Source organism: Candoia aspera, chromosome 5, assembly GCF_035149785.1.
Source record: "Candoia aspera isolate rCanAsp1 chromosome 5, rCanAsp1.hap2, whole genome shotgun sequence".
Classification (NCBI taxonomy): domain Eukaryota; kingdom Metazoa; phylum Chordata; class Lepidosauria; order Squamata; family Boidae; genus Candoia; species Candoia aspera.
The window spans coordinates 47702019-47718201 of NC_086157.1; the positions used below are offsets into that span (position 1 = coordinate 47702019).

The 16183-nt window shown below is 34.3% G+C and overlaps 1 protein-coding gene across 2 annotated transcripts in view; it reads left to right on the forward strand.

Moving 5' to 3' along the window:
• The window catches only part of CDKL5 (cyclin dependent kinase like 5), an 80599-nt gene that overhangs the window by 26344 nt on the left and 38072 nt on the right, over positions 1-16183 (forward strand). For both annotated transcript variants that reach the window (XM_063305144.1, XM_063305145.1), the window contains exons 2-6: positions 6673-6866; positions 8609-8643; positions 11485-11530; positions 13548-13684; positions 14644-14764. In XM_063305144.1, coding sequence (XP_063161214.1) covers positions 6803-6866; positions 8609-8643; positions 11485-11530; positions 13548-13684; positions 14644-14764 — 403 coding nt within the window. In that variant the 5' untranslated portion in view covers positions 6673-6802. The remainder of the gene's footprint in view (positions 1-6672; positions 6867-8608; positions 8644-11484; positions 11531-13547; positions 13685-14643; positions 14765-16183) is intronic.

Sequence of the window (16183 nt, forward strand, 5' to 3'; positions counted from 1 at the left end):
GCTTATATAAACATGTTTTTTTTCTTTTGAGGTAATTGTGGCCACTTCATTATAGCTATCCCATCAGTGCATCTGAACTTGCCCTTTTCTTCTAAGTGCTGTAAAGAGCTTTTAAAACTTCCAGATGGCTTAGCCAGTTAGATAGAGATGTACAGATTAATCAGTATCTGGTTCATGTGAATGTATGCTCATTAGTCCATTCTGTTAAATTTCTGCATCATCCTGTTAATTATATACACACAAAAACTTCATTTGTATTTGCATGCAACTTTCCCTAATCTACTCATATATTGCAATACTCATTTTTATATAATTTTTGAACTGACAAATGCTTTGAGACAGCCATTAACAGATGCATTCTGTGCTCATTTATGCCATAACAGATTCTGTTTTGATAAGTGACATTATTTCAGTTAAAAAGACATTTGTGATAGAATTCTCTGACATCCCTTCCAGGTATTTAGATGGAGGCTAGGAAGTAGGTTTAGCAGTGTTGCTCCACTATCTGTTCTGACTTAAAAGTGATCCCGTCTTCACGTTTTACCAGGCTAAATGGTACATCTTTTAATGTAGCTCTTTGGAACTTAATTATAAATCTCCATTAAAAAAAACTTTATTGAAAATACTTTTATTACATTATTTCCCGAAAATAAAATACTCCTAATTTAAGAAAAAGATTTTCTCAATTACTGTAGGAATGAAACCGACAAGAAGGGGTAAAATTTACTTCTATAAGAAGACATAGAATCAAATATATTATCCTGTTCCCTAGAAGGAGAACATATCAGTCTTGGCTCTGCCTTCTAGGGAAAAGCTAGACCTTTTCTTATAGACCTTGTCTTACTTCAAATATAATTATTTCAATGGACTTCTGGTGGGGACTTGGCAGACTGAACAGCTGTGCTCGTGGGCTCCGAGGGCAGAACTGACAACATGGCAGGTTTTTTGCCTCAGGCAGGTTTTTACTGAAGCCCAGGAGCATTTTTCCAGGAAAGGAAAACACTTGGAATCGTCCAGTCTGCCCTCTAGACAGTGGCTTGCAGCCAGGAGATTGTAAACAGTGTTCACGCTCAACTGGTAACAGCTGCGGGGAGTCTGGGACGTCACCATTTTCCAAGCCGCTCTGTAACCTTAAAGGAACATTAAGACCGGCCACCCCATTTCTAAATCACCCAATTCATGTTTTTTTCTAAGTATATGTACCCTAAGAGAGGCTTTCTATAGCAAGGAGAAATGGACTGTCTTGGTGCTTATTGTTATTTTGGGGATTAACTTTTTAAAATTTTTTAAGTTTTTAACTCTTTTTAAGTTTTGGCTTGTTTTCCATCCAAATATTAAGGAAGATTGAGAGTTAATAATTGTCTCCCTGTTATTATTTTTGTACTAAATTTGAAAAAATTAGCATTTTCCTACACGTTGAATCAGCTGTTCTGAACTTCACTTTTCTGCTTCTACTTTCCCTGGGGAATTGTCTGCAATCTCATTCTCGCTTAAGTAAACACATTTCTTCATATCATCGACTTTTGCTGATTAAACTCTTAGGGGGCGCCGTAATCTACTGTGTGAGATATGGAGGACCTCAAACAGACTTTCTCAGACTTCCATCGGGACTTCAAGCAGATTTTTTCTGATCCTTACCAAGTTTTTATACAAGGCATTCAGGACATTGTGGAAAATATAAGCTTTAAAATGTCTCATCTGGTTGGGGATATCTTGGATTAAATTAAGGGATTTAACAGCATCAGGAATGTCTCTTCAACTTCTGCTGAGATGCTGGAGGAAGATTGGATAGTTGAGTTGAAGAAATTAAAGGGAGAGATCGAGTTACAAGCCGTAAGTGAAATTGATCTTCTGATGGAATGCCTTGGAAAAGAAGGGGTTACTATGTATGGGAGGTTTCCTGAAGAGAAGTCGGAGTTCTTGAGGGGGACAGTTGGGCTGCTTGATTTTTTAAAGAAAAACATTTTGTGTGTATTGTGGGGATATGTAAATGGTTTGGTTTATTTTGAAGTGGGATAAGGATTTAAGAATATTTATCTGGATTGCTTTTAAGGTTTGGCTGATTTCATTTATCTTTAACAATTTAGATTAAGATTATTAAGGTATAAAAAATAATATCTGGTTTTTGGTCTGACATTAAGATTATTAAAATTGCTGTACTATCAAGTATAATGGTAGACAATTTATATGTTTTTCAGTTTGATCTATGTTATAGTAGACAGGAATGCATAAAATAGTAGCAGGAAGGAAATAAATGAATGTTAACTTGGGTGGATGTTGATTAGGAGGTGTGTGTGTGTGTGTACATTTTTCTTTTTATATAAGGGGAGGGAGCAACTGTACTTAGTGATTTTTATAATGTGCTAATGATACGATTTATAGAAATAATGTGATCTTGATCTAATATTGGGTAAGGGATTGATTATGGATTTGTTATATATCCTTGCTGTTAAAAGTCGGAAGTCATCTCATTTAGTAACTTTAAAATATTCTCTTTTGTTTCTACACTTTTTTAAAAAAAATTTCTTTGTAGTTTTTTGTTTTTCTGTAGTTTTTATCTCTGTTTGAAACGTAATAAAATTCTTATCTAAAAATATATTATTATTTCAGCATTGGATTTTTTTCTTTCCTTTTCACTTCTTAGCATTGTGGTTGGTATAGTCATCACCATTTATCTTTATTTTGGTCATAAACCAGTATAAATATATATAAAATTACAAGCATTCTAGGAAGACTTCTGTCAATATTGTGTTGATGTCCAGATATTCTTCCATGGCCAAGATGTATCAGCTTGCATGATTAGTTTTTTAAGGATGGTGTAGATGGAAGAATTATGATTCATTGCCTATGCAGCTCCCAAGCCTCTTAGGCTTGTTTTATAGTCTTGTCTTAGCACTGACTACTTTCAAAAAAGCTTAGCAGTGTTGTACTTGGTTGGAACCCCACCAGGAACTGTCAGGGCCATAGATTTATTTTTTAAAAGTTTTTATGTCTTTTTAAAGGCAGTGGCGAAGAATATTGTTGCCAAAAATCCAAAATGGATATGTCCATGCAGTCAGTGGGAGTTGAATGTGACTGGAGGGAGACTTTTTTAGACAAGCAAGGTCTAGATATCAAACTGCACTATATTACCCAGTCAAAGAAAATCTCTGTATTATGGGACAAAAGAGTATCTTTCCTTATGTCTCTTTCCTGTTATCTACAACAGTGTTTCTCAGCCTTTTTTTGCCTGTGGCCCCCTTCCGACCTAGTTTTTCTCCTGTGGCCCCCTTGCCCAGGTCCCATTACCAGATATGGACAAGGGACAGTAACTGGTGCGTTTTCTGATGTCCGCAAGTGTAATACACTTGGCTTTTTTGTGGTTCCCTTGGCACATGCCATAGCCCTCCTGTTACATGTTTTTCTCTTGTGTCTCCCTTGAAATACCATATGGCTCCCAGTTGAGAACCACTAATCTACATGTTAATGCTTTCTTGGAACCCATTAGAAAGATTCTAGGCAGATCTTAATGTGGAAAATGATTTTCTGGTGGCTCTCACTTCTGCTAGAATGAGAGAACTCTCTGCTTCATTAGTATTTGATGACGCATCTGTCTTTTGTTTTAAGTGGGTTGTATTTTGTCTCTGTCTATCCATTGATAGCTCAGTTTAGGAAAGTCTTGGTTGTATATTTATAGTGCAGTTATTTGGTCGGTACTGTATTTGTGCAGCATTACTAAATTAATAGATTTGCATTGTCAGGCCAATTTTGGGCAAATAGTCTTGCAGAAAATTTTATGAGGCTCTGCTTATAGTAAGTTACTCATTGGGTAACAGAACAGAAAACTAGAACATAGACTATTCTTAAGATTACTATGAGATGGAATGAACAGGCCTTCACAGTGTGCTGTATGTTGGTGAGAAGGAAACAATTTACCTTTGTACAGGCCCCAGGTATTTAGGACAGTCTTCTGTTCCTTATTTTGGATATGATGCATAATATTGTAATCTTTGATGGGTTTTTTTTTTTTTTTTTAAGGCTTGTAATAGTGGGTTCTCCTCTCCAGGGACAGGACAAGTTCTTTCCTTAGCCCTTCCTTCTCTCGGAAGAAGAGATAATTGTTAACAGTCACATCCATTCTTCATTGGCCAGCAGAACAATTCACTGTATGACTAGCCTGCCGTTTTCAGCAGTTTAACCTGCTGATTAATAAAAGCATTTTCTGTAATATTAATTGTGCTCACTAAAATGCCTCACTATGGGACGCGGTGGCGCTGCGGGTTAAACCGCTGAGCTGTCGATCGGAAGGTCGGCGGTTCGAAACCGCGCGGCGGGGTGAGCTCCCGTTGCTCGTCCCAGCTCCTGCTCACCTAGCAGTTCGAAAACATGCAAATGTGAGTAGATCAATAGGTACCGCTTCGGCGGGAAGGTAACAGCGTTCCGAGTCATCATGCTGGCCACATGACCCGGAAGTGTCTATGACAACGCCGGCTCCAAGGCTTAGAAATGGAGATGAGCACCGCCCCCTAGAGTCGGATTCGACTGGACTTTACGTCAAGGGAAACCTTTACCTTTAAAATGCCTCACTAGTCTGCAGAGTGCACAAGTTCACTGTTTTGTAGCTAGATGCTTTTAAAATTATTTCATATTATTTCGTAACCATGTGTATGGTTTCCCAGGAGTATTCTGTTCCTAAGGTGCAGAGTTATGAAAAAAATGTCATCAATACCCGAAGTTGATTACTTTGTTTTGCAGACTTTTGCTTTAAGTTGCTTTGCATAGACCTTGACATTTTCTAAATTTTGTTCTATAGTTGAAAGTATTTTTCTTCAGTTTCTATTAATTGTATTTCAAACAACATTAAATTCATGTGATTATATTTTTTAACTGAAAACATAGTCTTCATATTAGAAAGGATTTTAAGAAAAACATACATCTGTAATTTTTATTACATTAACTTGACATTTATATCTTAATAGGTATGTGCAGACTCTTAAAATAAATATACATCCTGGTCCTAAGCAGCCGCTACTGCCTCCTTGTTAGTTCCATAGGGAAAAATCCCTTTTTTATTTAAATAGGGGTATCATATTTATATACCCAACCAGACTTCAGAAATCTGGATGACCGTTAGATGGCAGCAGATTTAATTCTTTGTTACCATTTAATGGTCATGCAGAATTTTGCAACCTGGGAACAGTATTTCTAACACTAGGTATAATTTTATCTATCTATCTATCTATCTATCTATCTATCTATCTATCTATCAAACTTTATCACTGCCCATTTCCCATATTTTTAAATTTATCATCATCATATTATCATTATAATTTTTCTAAATTCATTATTCACCTTTGCCTCTAAACAAGATATTGACTTTGACCCATTCTAATTCTGTAATTGAACTAGTGGATACTATATAGGCATAAAGATAGACAGAATTCAAAAGACTCAGTAAAAACTAATTTTACATGTTTACTTCGAATAAAATAAATCACAGGGGACAAAAAATAAGATCAAATAATGGTTTTGCATGCTTGCTTATTTAATGCTAAAAACAATAGACATGATGCTCAGAGAGAGAGTTAGATGATTTGGAAGCACAGGCCAAATTTTGCTCCTGAACTCTTACTGCAATTTTCAGATGTTCTGGAAGCCTGAAAAAAATAAACAGCTGTTTGAAAAAGATGATGTTCTTATGAACACCCTAAAGCACATTATTAAATAATTTTTGACACAAGCACAGCCCTACTAACAACTTCCTTACTAAACATTCATCTGTGGTGTTTTTTCAACTCTCTGAAGTAGCTTCAGCTCTTTCTAAACCATACACTATTCTAATGGTCTCCTAATGTCACCAATGATTTGAGCTTTTATTGCCTAAGACACTTCTCTTTCTTTTATGTCTGCTCTTCCAGTAACCAATATCAAGTATCCTAGTGATTCTCTCCTCCAATGATGATACTTCCCTTCAAAGCTGCTCACAGTGGCTTATTTCAAAAATGCTGAATTGTCATTTGGCCAAAGACCCTGTGACATAAATACTGAATTTATGGCAGTTATTTCCTTGAGATAGTGAGGCAGGGGGCTTCATTTGTTGCAGTTTATTTCTATGCATTGAATCATAGTTGTTAAGTAATAGTTGTTATTACTATATAGTTGTTATATGAGTTGTGTCTCATATACAACTTAACAGTAAAAAATATAGATATTCAACTGTTACCTATAAATGTGAACTAGAAGCAAAGTTTCCATAATTTAGGGAAAAATACAGGAAACCATATTCTGATAATTTTTAAGAGCAATTAGTATTAAAATATTTTTGGACCCCAGGTTGGACTTCATTTCCCTGTTCTACTAAGCAAGCTGCCATTAAATACAAGGTAGCCAGCAATGAAATATGAGGAACTGCACTAAAAACAAACAAACAAAAAAATGTAGTATGATAATTCTTAAATGAGTTGTCTGGCTTTCAGCTGTTTGAACTAATAAATGAAAGAATGTTGTCCTTCTAGTTTATGCACTATATATTTAAAACCTTGGTGTAAACTGTATCAAACCTTTATTGTTGTTATAGTCTGTCTTTGATGTCGTGTGCATTAGAGTGTAACTATTAATCAAGTATATTGAATGTACTCTTGTACATTTAGTAAGAATCTTGTGAAATTAATTATATTTTTATTTTCTTTGCAGGAATCTCTTTACAAACTTAGAACATAAATGTGCTAAAGCATACCAGCCATTACAGACTTAACTTCTGCAAATATTCTGGTCTTCTCTGTGCCATGTTGTACGATTGGTGTTCCATGAGGAATTTGTCTTCATGAAGATTCCTAATATTGGTAATGTGATGAATAAATTTGAGATCCTTGGAGTTGTCGGTGAAGGTAAGCATATATTCATGAATGAATTTAATTGGGGGTTGTGAAAAGACTTGGGCATAACTAAAAAGAAGTGGGTGAGAAGTTGACTAGAGAATGCAACTTTTGTTTTGCCGTGGCTGAAAACATAAGTTTTTCAAATAACTGGTCATGGCATGATAGAACTACTGACACATACAGTGTACACACTTTTTTTTTTTTTTTGATATTTGACCAAATTAATTCTTGGGAGTACAACCAAAATGGAAAATCTAAATTACTGATATTATAGTAGGACAAAATAAAATGAATGGAACAGCAACTTTTCTATCATAGAGGCTTTAACCCCCTGCGTTACAGTTCTCTAATCTTATGATAGCTTTCTTCCTTCCTTTGAAGCCTGGGAAAGAAAAGGCACACCCTTTTATATTTGAGATATTCAAAAATCAAGAAGAGATCTTGAGTGCTTGTCCAACTGAGCTTGGAGCTGTATTATAATGCTGAGTTTCAAAACTCTCACAGAAGATTTTGTTGTCTCCACGCCTCTGCAAGCACATATTTAAAAAAAATAATTTTGGTTCTTAATACAAATACCATTTTTGGTGAGTCATGACTATATATGTATGGGTGGTGACAGTGCTGGATATACAAATGAAAGTTTTTAATTCTATTTCGTTTGTCTTAACATTAGGACATCATGCTATTTATTTCTGAAAATAACATATTTAGATATGTTTTAATGTAAAAAATACCATTGGATTGTTTAAATTTTCTGTCTTAAAGCATTCTTGCTCACTGATACTGTCATGAGCACTGATGGTGAGCAGGAGGGGGCCCCTATCCAAGGGGGAAAATGCATGCGTAGTAGAGAGAATTTGAGCTGCCATTCAAAGAGACACAGAACAGACCCGCCTTGACCTTTGGGATTTAACTGTATGGGTTTTCTCACGCTTCTTCAGTTTGGTAGGATTTTCTGTCTACTGTAGCAGTAATAAAACATTACAGACTTATTCCTCGTCTCGGCATGGTTCCTGCTTGTCAGGACAGATACTCCTTAAAATGGAAATGTGGAATTCAGTCAGTTGTATCAGCTGTTTTATGCTGCAGTCATTCAAAATTGGTATTTTTTTTTAAGATTAGGGAAGATTATTTTTTTATTTATTTATTTTTGTCCCACCTTTATTATTTTTTTTAATAAATGCTTAGACATCTGCATTATTGTAAACTGCTCAGAGTCCCTCTTTGTGGGGAGATGTGAGGTAATATAAATGTGAGAAATAAATAAAATCATTTTCTGAAGTTAAAAAAAAATATTTCATTGCACATACACCTAATATATATGACCCCTTCTTAAATTTTATTTTATACTGAAAATATGCAGACACATACACAATCAGTTCATACATGTTTAATTAAATGTAGTGAGGGAAGAATGTCATGCCTCTTAAAAATCCACTAGCCAATTTTCAGTAACGGCTAATGAGTCTAAGAATAAAAGTTACAAAATTTAGCCCAAATAATAAGCTCTACAATTATTATTATTATTATTGGTAATCTACAATTAAATTCACAGCCTAACCCTAATAATTTAAGTCCTAACCAAGGACCTAAGAATTAATAAGCTTATTATTATTATTATTATAAAGTATAATAAACTATTATACTTAATTATTTTATCTTGCCTTTTAAAGTATATAAATAATATTTTCTAAAATGCACATCTAAATGTTGAAATTTGAATTATCTCTTTTTCTAATTTTGTACTATAGGAGCCTATGGTGTTGTACTTAAGTGTAGACACAAGGTAAGTAAAATGACCTACATTGTGCTTTGTTATCTATATTTCAATTTTATATTCCTATTAATGTAATTGAAAGTAAATTGCCAACATAACAGCATATCAGACATGGTTTGATTCCATATGCCTTTAAGTTGCCCTGGCTTGTGTACTTTTCATTGTGAATGATAATCTGTTTCCTCCCTTTACAATACAAAATAGTATTATATTACTGTGTGTATAGAGGGCCAGTTTGGTCTAGTGGTTAAGGTTCTAGGCTAGACACCAGGGGACTGTGAGTTCTAGTCCCTCCTTAGGCATGAAAGCCTGCTGGGTGACCTTGGGCTAGTCACTTTCTCTCAGCCCAACTCGGTGCAATGTAGACTAGCCTCTTCGTGGTGCACCCCAGCCAATGTGACTTGTCATGGCTAAATAGTCTACACATCTGGCTGCTGGACCTCACAAGGATTTCCCAGCAAGAAAAAGCAGCATGAACACTGAACTGCTATGCCATACTATTTAAAAAAAACCTGTATTTTGCAAACAGAATGGTTTTAAGTGTCAATCTGGTTTCAGTTGCATTCAGTTCAATAGTACTTTGTAAATTAAGACCATTAATAGCAATTGAATTGTGTAAGCTTCATTTAAAAGACTTTATACCACTTCAGACCCAGTTGGCTCTAAGCAGTTCACAGTTCAATATGTGCAAAGTAAAAAAACAACAACAATTTAAACTAGTGTAATATTAGTAATGATAATACAAGTAATCATAAATAACACAGAACAGTAATATCCTTGAATATCCATTCATGGCATCACATTCTTTAAACTGTGGTGTTATGCGTCTGTGATGTATCTGACTTGTAAACATATCTGCAGTTGCATTTTGCACTGACTGAAATTTATGAATGATCTTTAAAGGCAACTCTATGTAGAATGAATTACAGTAATCCAGTAGAGTATATTTATTTTGTTTAATGAAACTGGGTGAAATAGAAATTAGGATAGTTTACATAAACAAATGTATGTCTGTGTAAAATATAATAAGCATTATAATTTTAATAATGGTCTAGGAAACTTTGGAGAATACAGTAGTTGAACATGACTCCATCAGTTTGAATGCTTTTTATACTCTTATTTATATGATGGAGGGAATTAAAGCATGATAATATCAGACTTTCTGGGGTTCTTTGTCAAAATACTGTGGGGCCAGCCTGAGAATTCTGGACTGCTACATAGTTTTGAGATGACCAACCCTTGTATTCTTTTGGATAGTTCCTCTAGTTTGGAAGATAGAACAGGTTGCACAGTGGTTTCATTCTTCTTGTTTCTGCTAGCTTTGGTTCTGTGTAGCCTCGGTAGCAGAACTAGGCATGAGCCTTGATTGAAAACTCTAGATTATATTTACAGTATTCATATATTCATGAATATTCATATATGCATTCAAGAATATCTGGAATTGTGCAGCCATCATTTATTCAGGTATCTTACCCAAGAAAGGGATATTTGCTTTGAACAATAGGTAAAAGCAAACAGAAGAGAAAACTTTTTCTAAGTATTTGTGGGCATCAAGGTTTAACATGATATTGTAGATTTAAACATGTTCATGTAGTGATTTTTATCTATCTATCTATCTATCTATCTATCTATCTATCTATCTATCTATCTATCTATCTATCTATCTAATTTATCCCCGCCCATCTCCTCCTGTCGGAGGCCTCTGGGCAGTTTACAAGTGATTAAAACCATCAGAATAATGCAAAAAATAAAATACTATAAAAATACTATAAATAGAAATAAAGAATAAAAAATAAAAAATCCAAGTGATGGATTTTTCCCAATTTTTCCCAGTTTGGATTTTTCCCAATTTGTAAGCCATCACATGGAAAGAATGAAGATGGTTTCTTATTAGAAATAAAAACAAAATCCCTTCTGAATCGAGTTTGACTTTTCATGACTTTGATCTCCCAGACAAATACTAATTTGATCTGACCATGCTAAACTACTGAAGATCAGATCAGCCTGGATGATCAATTATTACCTTGCTGGGCATTCTGTTATAAGAATCAGTATTAAAATAATTTAGATAATTCAGTTGCAAGGGGAGAGGGGACCAGGCTCTTATGGAAAATTTAATGCCAAGTTTCTGTGCTCCCTGTAGAGTGTAGATTTCCTGACTGAATTAGGTCCTCTGCTCAAAAGTTGGGAGAAAAGTAGAGGTAAAGCTGACAGACCAAATATAGGCAGGAGAGTCATGAGTGTTTTTTTCCCCCAGCACTGCTTTGTTAATTTGTATAATTATATCTTTGCTTACATTTTGTCTCCTTTTCCGTTCCAGGAAGGGAAATCACAGACTTATATTATGAGATTGTTGTAGCCACCCTGCTACAAAAAACACTTTATGAATAGTGTTCACATTAGAACTCATTTTTAAAACCCAATTAGTATTTTTTAAATCTCGTTAAGTTTTTTTTAGATTGTTATTTTTTTAAAATTTATCCTTTATGTACTGAAAAGATTTGCAACAATAGAAATAAAACTTCAAATGATTGATAAACATTTATAATACAGTTCTCTTCCTTGCAAGAATACAAAACAGTAGCAGAAATAACTTAGTCTCTTCAGTTGATCTGAAAACTACCAGCAAGAACCAGAAATCTACTCCAGCCCCCAAGCCTAAACTAAATAATTTTAGAATAATTTAGTAGAAAACCATTCTCCAGCCTTAAAAAATGCTGTAAAAATTCTGCTTCAACTTGCAACTCTATGCAGGACTAGAAATCTGCAGCACAAGATGGGATCAGGTATTTACTAGCTAAAAATATGGGTGTCCTTTCTGGTGAACATATTTTTTTCTTTCTTTTCCAGGAGACACATGAAATTGTGGCCATTAAAAAATTTAAAGACAGTGAAGGTACTTTTTTCTATTTCCATATAGTGCATTTACTTTTTTAATTAATGGGTTCTTATCCAGGATTTGGATTAAGTAGGGGTAGGAGTTTAAGAATTTACTCTCCTGTGTCAAAATAACAACTGTGAAGCGATCAGGGTGTTATTTCAAAACATCTTGGATAGATGCTGGAGATATTGTCCTTAATATATATAATATTAGAACTGTAAGCTTCCTACATGTCTGTATTTGTTCAGACCTGCCTTTCTCAACTTGGCACCCTCCAGATGTGTGAGATTACAGTAATAAACACTGAAATTGTTAATGATGCTTCTATCTCATTAGAAATACAGTCTGTGTTTTTAAAATTGTTTTTAGTATGGGATTAGCATGTTTCAGCCAGATTTCACTATGATTTGACTCTATTATATATTCAGAATAAAGCTGAATAATCTGAAATGTTTTCTGAGTCTGGTGCATTGCCTAGTCTGTGTTACATACATACCAGCACAAATGTAATTCAGGAAAAACAGCATGACTTAACATGTGGTTGAACTGTCGATGATTCTAGATCCTTGAAATAATAATAACTAGCAAATAATATGCCCTGATTTTGGTTTCACAATTAAATGTTCTGGAAGAGGATCTGTTGCAACTAATAACAAATGTTCTTTCATTTTGCATTGGACATATAATGAATTGCAGCAATGGTATTTCCTTTTCTCAGTCTTTTCATTTGCGATAGATGTTGTATATTACAAATTGAATATTTATAGTCTGTGGACTAGGGCTAATGGCCTAATTCCAGGGCTGTTCATTACCATCCTATGGATTGCTGTTTTCACTATAAAAGCATGACATTAATGTTCACAAAAATTATACTCCTATTTGGCCTTTATTCTCTTGATTTTACTTTAGCTTGGTTTTGGAAACCTTAGTATATTAATTCTTATAAAAAGAGTTTATCCTCAGTGTAAGAATGTTCTTTTTAGTACGTTTATTCAGAATTAATTCTCAGTAAATAGAGCTATACCAGCTCTTGTTCTAATATGTATGTTTAGCAATATTACTTGCAGTATAACTTTAAGCCAAAGGTCTGTATTCAGTGCAGTACCCCATTTGGGATGATATTTTGCAGCAGCAGATCTGTTGGCCTGGGACTATAAATAAACAGGCACTTATCATTTTTCTGGTTAATATATTTTCCTTTAAAAAAAGCCAAAAAAATCTTCCTACATGCAGAATTTTAGAGTAATACTTATCTAACATGGCTCAACAACATTGGAAAAATAAGGGGAGCTGAAGAAGAATAGTTTGGGAGAGGAAGATAGTTTGAGGGATATTTACTGTTACTCTGCTATAAAAACATTTTTCTTACAATATTTAATTTTACAATAATATATTAAATAGATAAATTGTTATGTAGTGTCCATATAACTTTCATAACTATTAGTATTTCTTAATAGATAAAATGTAATATTCTTGAAATAATATTTCATAATAGATAAAATGTTGTAATATTCTAATAACATTATGTAATATTGTTGTGTTTCCATCAAGGTAATCTCTAATGAAATAAGTATTAACAAATAGTGTACAGTGTTTTTGCATTATTTTCTAAAATATCAAGGGGAAAAGAAACTCAAATTTACCTTTTTCAAAATTTTGATAGATATCTTACACGCTCAAATTATAAGAGTTATGAATATTTATAGCTAGGCTCATATGTAAAGCTAATTTATTTGTTTAAATAATCCAGAGTGGCTGAGTTAAGAGAGATGATTTTGCCAAATGACTTCTTCCACTATGCTAAGCCAAAGTAAAAGAAACTGTGGTATGAAATGTGGTATGAAACTTGCATTTTATGTCAGAATTTAAAACGTTTATGCTGACAGTATATTTCTAGGAGAGGATTTAAAGATTGGTTAATTATGTGCCATCAAGTCAGTATCAGCTCTTAGCAATCACATAGATAGATTATTTCCAGGTTCTGGGAAAGGAAATGCACGTATTTTACAACTGTTTATGCTTTAACTTGTAGAAAATGAAGAGGTCAAAGAGACAACTCTACGAGAACTTAAAATGCTTCGTACTTTGAAACAGGAAAATATTGTGGAACTAAAAGAAGCTTTTAGAAGAAGAGGAAAACTCTATTTAGTGTTTGAGTATGTAGAGAAAGTAAGTTATTTATTTAGAATAAAATATTAAGATGTTCCTTAATACAATTTACTAAACTTCATGTAACATGTTTTATTTATAAAAAAATTGTACACTATAATTAGTATTCTATAGCAGTCATAGTAATATTAAGAAATATTAAGTCTTTGCAGTAATTTTTCTTTATGATCAACCTAAAACTTGACATTGAGAGGAAAAAAAGATAAGATTATAATATCCTGCTGCACTTTATTTCTTTTATTTCTGAAAACATCCTTCAACTATATTTCACTTTTATCACTGGAAAGTAAATATTACTGGTTTTAGAAATTGAGTAAAGCATAGCTTGTTTAAATATAGTTTCTTGATGAAGCAGTAGTTCTCTAGGTTTATGTAGTAAGTGAAAGCATAAACTATGGTTTATAAACTACAGTGACTAAGCTGACGTAACAGCTAAACCAAACTCAAACAAACAATTATTCTAAGGGTGATCAGTGAATTTAATTTATGCATTTTCTTAAAACTGCTTGGATTGCCCTGTAGTTGGCGTACTGGTTTGTAACATAATATCATTTCTTACGGTTGCTGGTTTTAATAGATAAATCATTTTGCTGCTTTAGGTTTTGTTTTGCTTTGTTTTAAGCATTGGTAGTATTTTGCTGCTTTTAGAAATTATTTTTATTTGCCTCTTATATTTTATAAATTTTCTGATCATGTTGAATGCTGCTTTTGGTTCTTTTTGTACAAGAGGACAGTATTACTTACTGGTATGCAAGCACCGACCTTAGCCATTAATGATTGATTGACCATTTCGGAGTAGTTGATAAATATTAAATTGCAGAGTTTCATTTTGAATAAAGTTAGGTTACTGTTTTGTTGTATATTGAATAGTGTTTCACCTGCCTAATTATTTGCATATGTGTAATACAACAAAGAATTAGTAATTTAGTTCTTTTTGTCTTTAATTATGTTTAACATAGAATATGCTTGAGTTGCTAGAAGAAATGCCAAATGGGGTTCCACCTGAAAAAGTAAAAAGTTATATCTACCAGTTAATTAAAGCAATTCATTGGTGTCATAAAAATGATATTGTTCATCGAGGTGAGTAAATTAAATATATCTTTTCCACATACTGAAAGTGTAAATAAGTTTTTACCAAGGAAGGTGATATCACCAATTATTGTAAATTTATTACCCAGTTGTTAATTTAAAATAATACATCAGGCATACTTTTCCTTACAGTAATCTATATATTTGTACTTCTATAGTAAAATTGATGGGAATCAGTTAAGATATCTACTGATTTTAATGGGTCTAAGTAACATACTCTTTGTGAATATTGTAATTTTCATTTTGCTCATACCTCTTTATCTATCTATTGTATTTCTTCAACTTCTTCATTTCTTTATTATTAATACATTTCTTTATTCTGATGGTTCCTTATAAATATTTAATTGTAGCTTCAATAAAATGTATTCAAAAATTGAATTTAATCAGTTAATAACTTCAGATTTAAAAACTAAATATTTTCCACTAGACTAATACTAAGCTTTCTTTTGGTATGGACATTCAGTTAAACTTGGTAAATATTACGCCCATATACTATTGTATAGGTTCTCCTGTATTCATGGTTCAGTAACTTCTAGAAGCAGAGAAGTCATTATCTACTAAATCAATCAGTTCAGCCATTACATCACACTATTGCTAAAGGTTCCATACAAATATTTTCCTCAATTTGAAAAAGTGTCATGCGCTGCCTACCTCCGAGTAATACATAGACACTGATTCCGTTGAAGCAGGCTCTGGTTTATTCGTAGTGTAGATACAGTAGTAGAAAAAAGCTGAGAGTGACAGGAGCGCGCCGGTGCGGGGTTTAAATACCCCGCGCCGGTCAGCGCCCCCTCACTCGCGGTTACGTCACCCCCCCTTTGTCCAACATGCTGTCTTGCCGGTAGGTGAGGGGTTGCGAGGCCCCGCTGGCGCTCCGGGATCGCCCATCATCAGTTTCCCTATTCCTCCGGTGATTGCTGTCAGCTGGGCGATCTCCGTTGCGCTAGCGCTAACAGCTTGGGTGTGCCTCGCGATCCGCTTAGCCATTGTATCTTGTTCTTTAGTCTTTGTAAGTTGATGGCTACTTATCTTGAGCCCCTTCCCCTGTTTCCTTGTTATTGTCATGTGTGCCATTGCGCTGATGTCTTCAGCTCAACGGCACTCATGACATACTGCCCCCTGTCCGAATAGTGCCCCCCCCGGCTTTCTGGTTTTTTTTTTTTTTTTCCAGGAGAGCTGTCAAAATGGTGTTTTGTTTTGTTTTTTGAATTTCCCGCCGGAGTGTTTTCGCCCCTCCCTTTGTTCCGCCCTCTCCCACGTGTCCCTCTAGGGTGTGTTCTTAGTGCGCATGCCCCGGTCACACCCTGGGCGTGCGCATGCTCCGGCCACACCCTGTTTGTTTGGCTCAGTTCGATGAGGAGAGAGGCGTGGCTGGTCGGGTGCTTATCAGCTCCAGGTAGGGCCCTTATT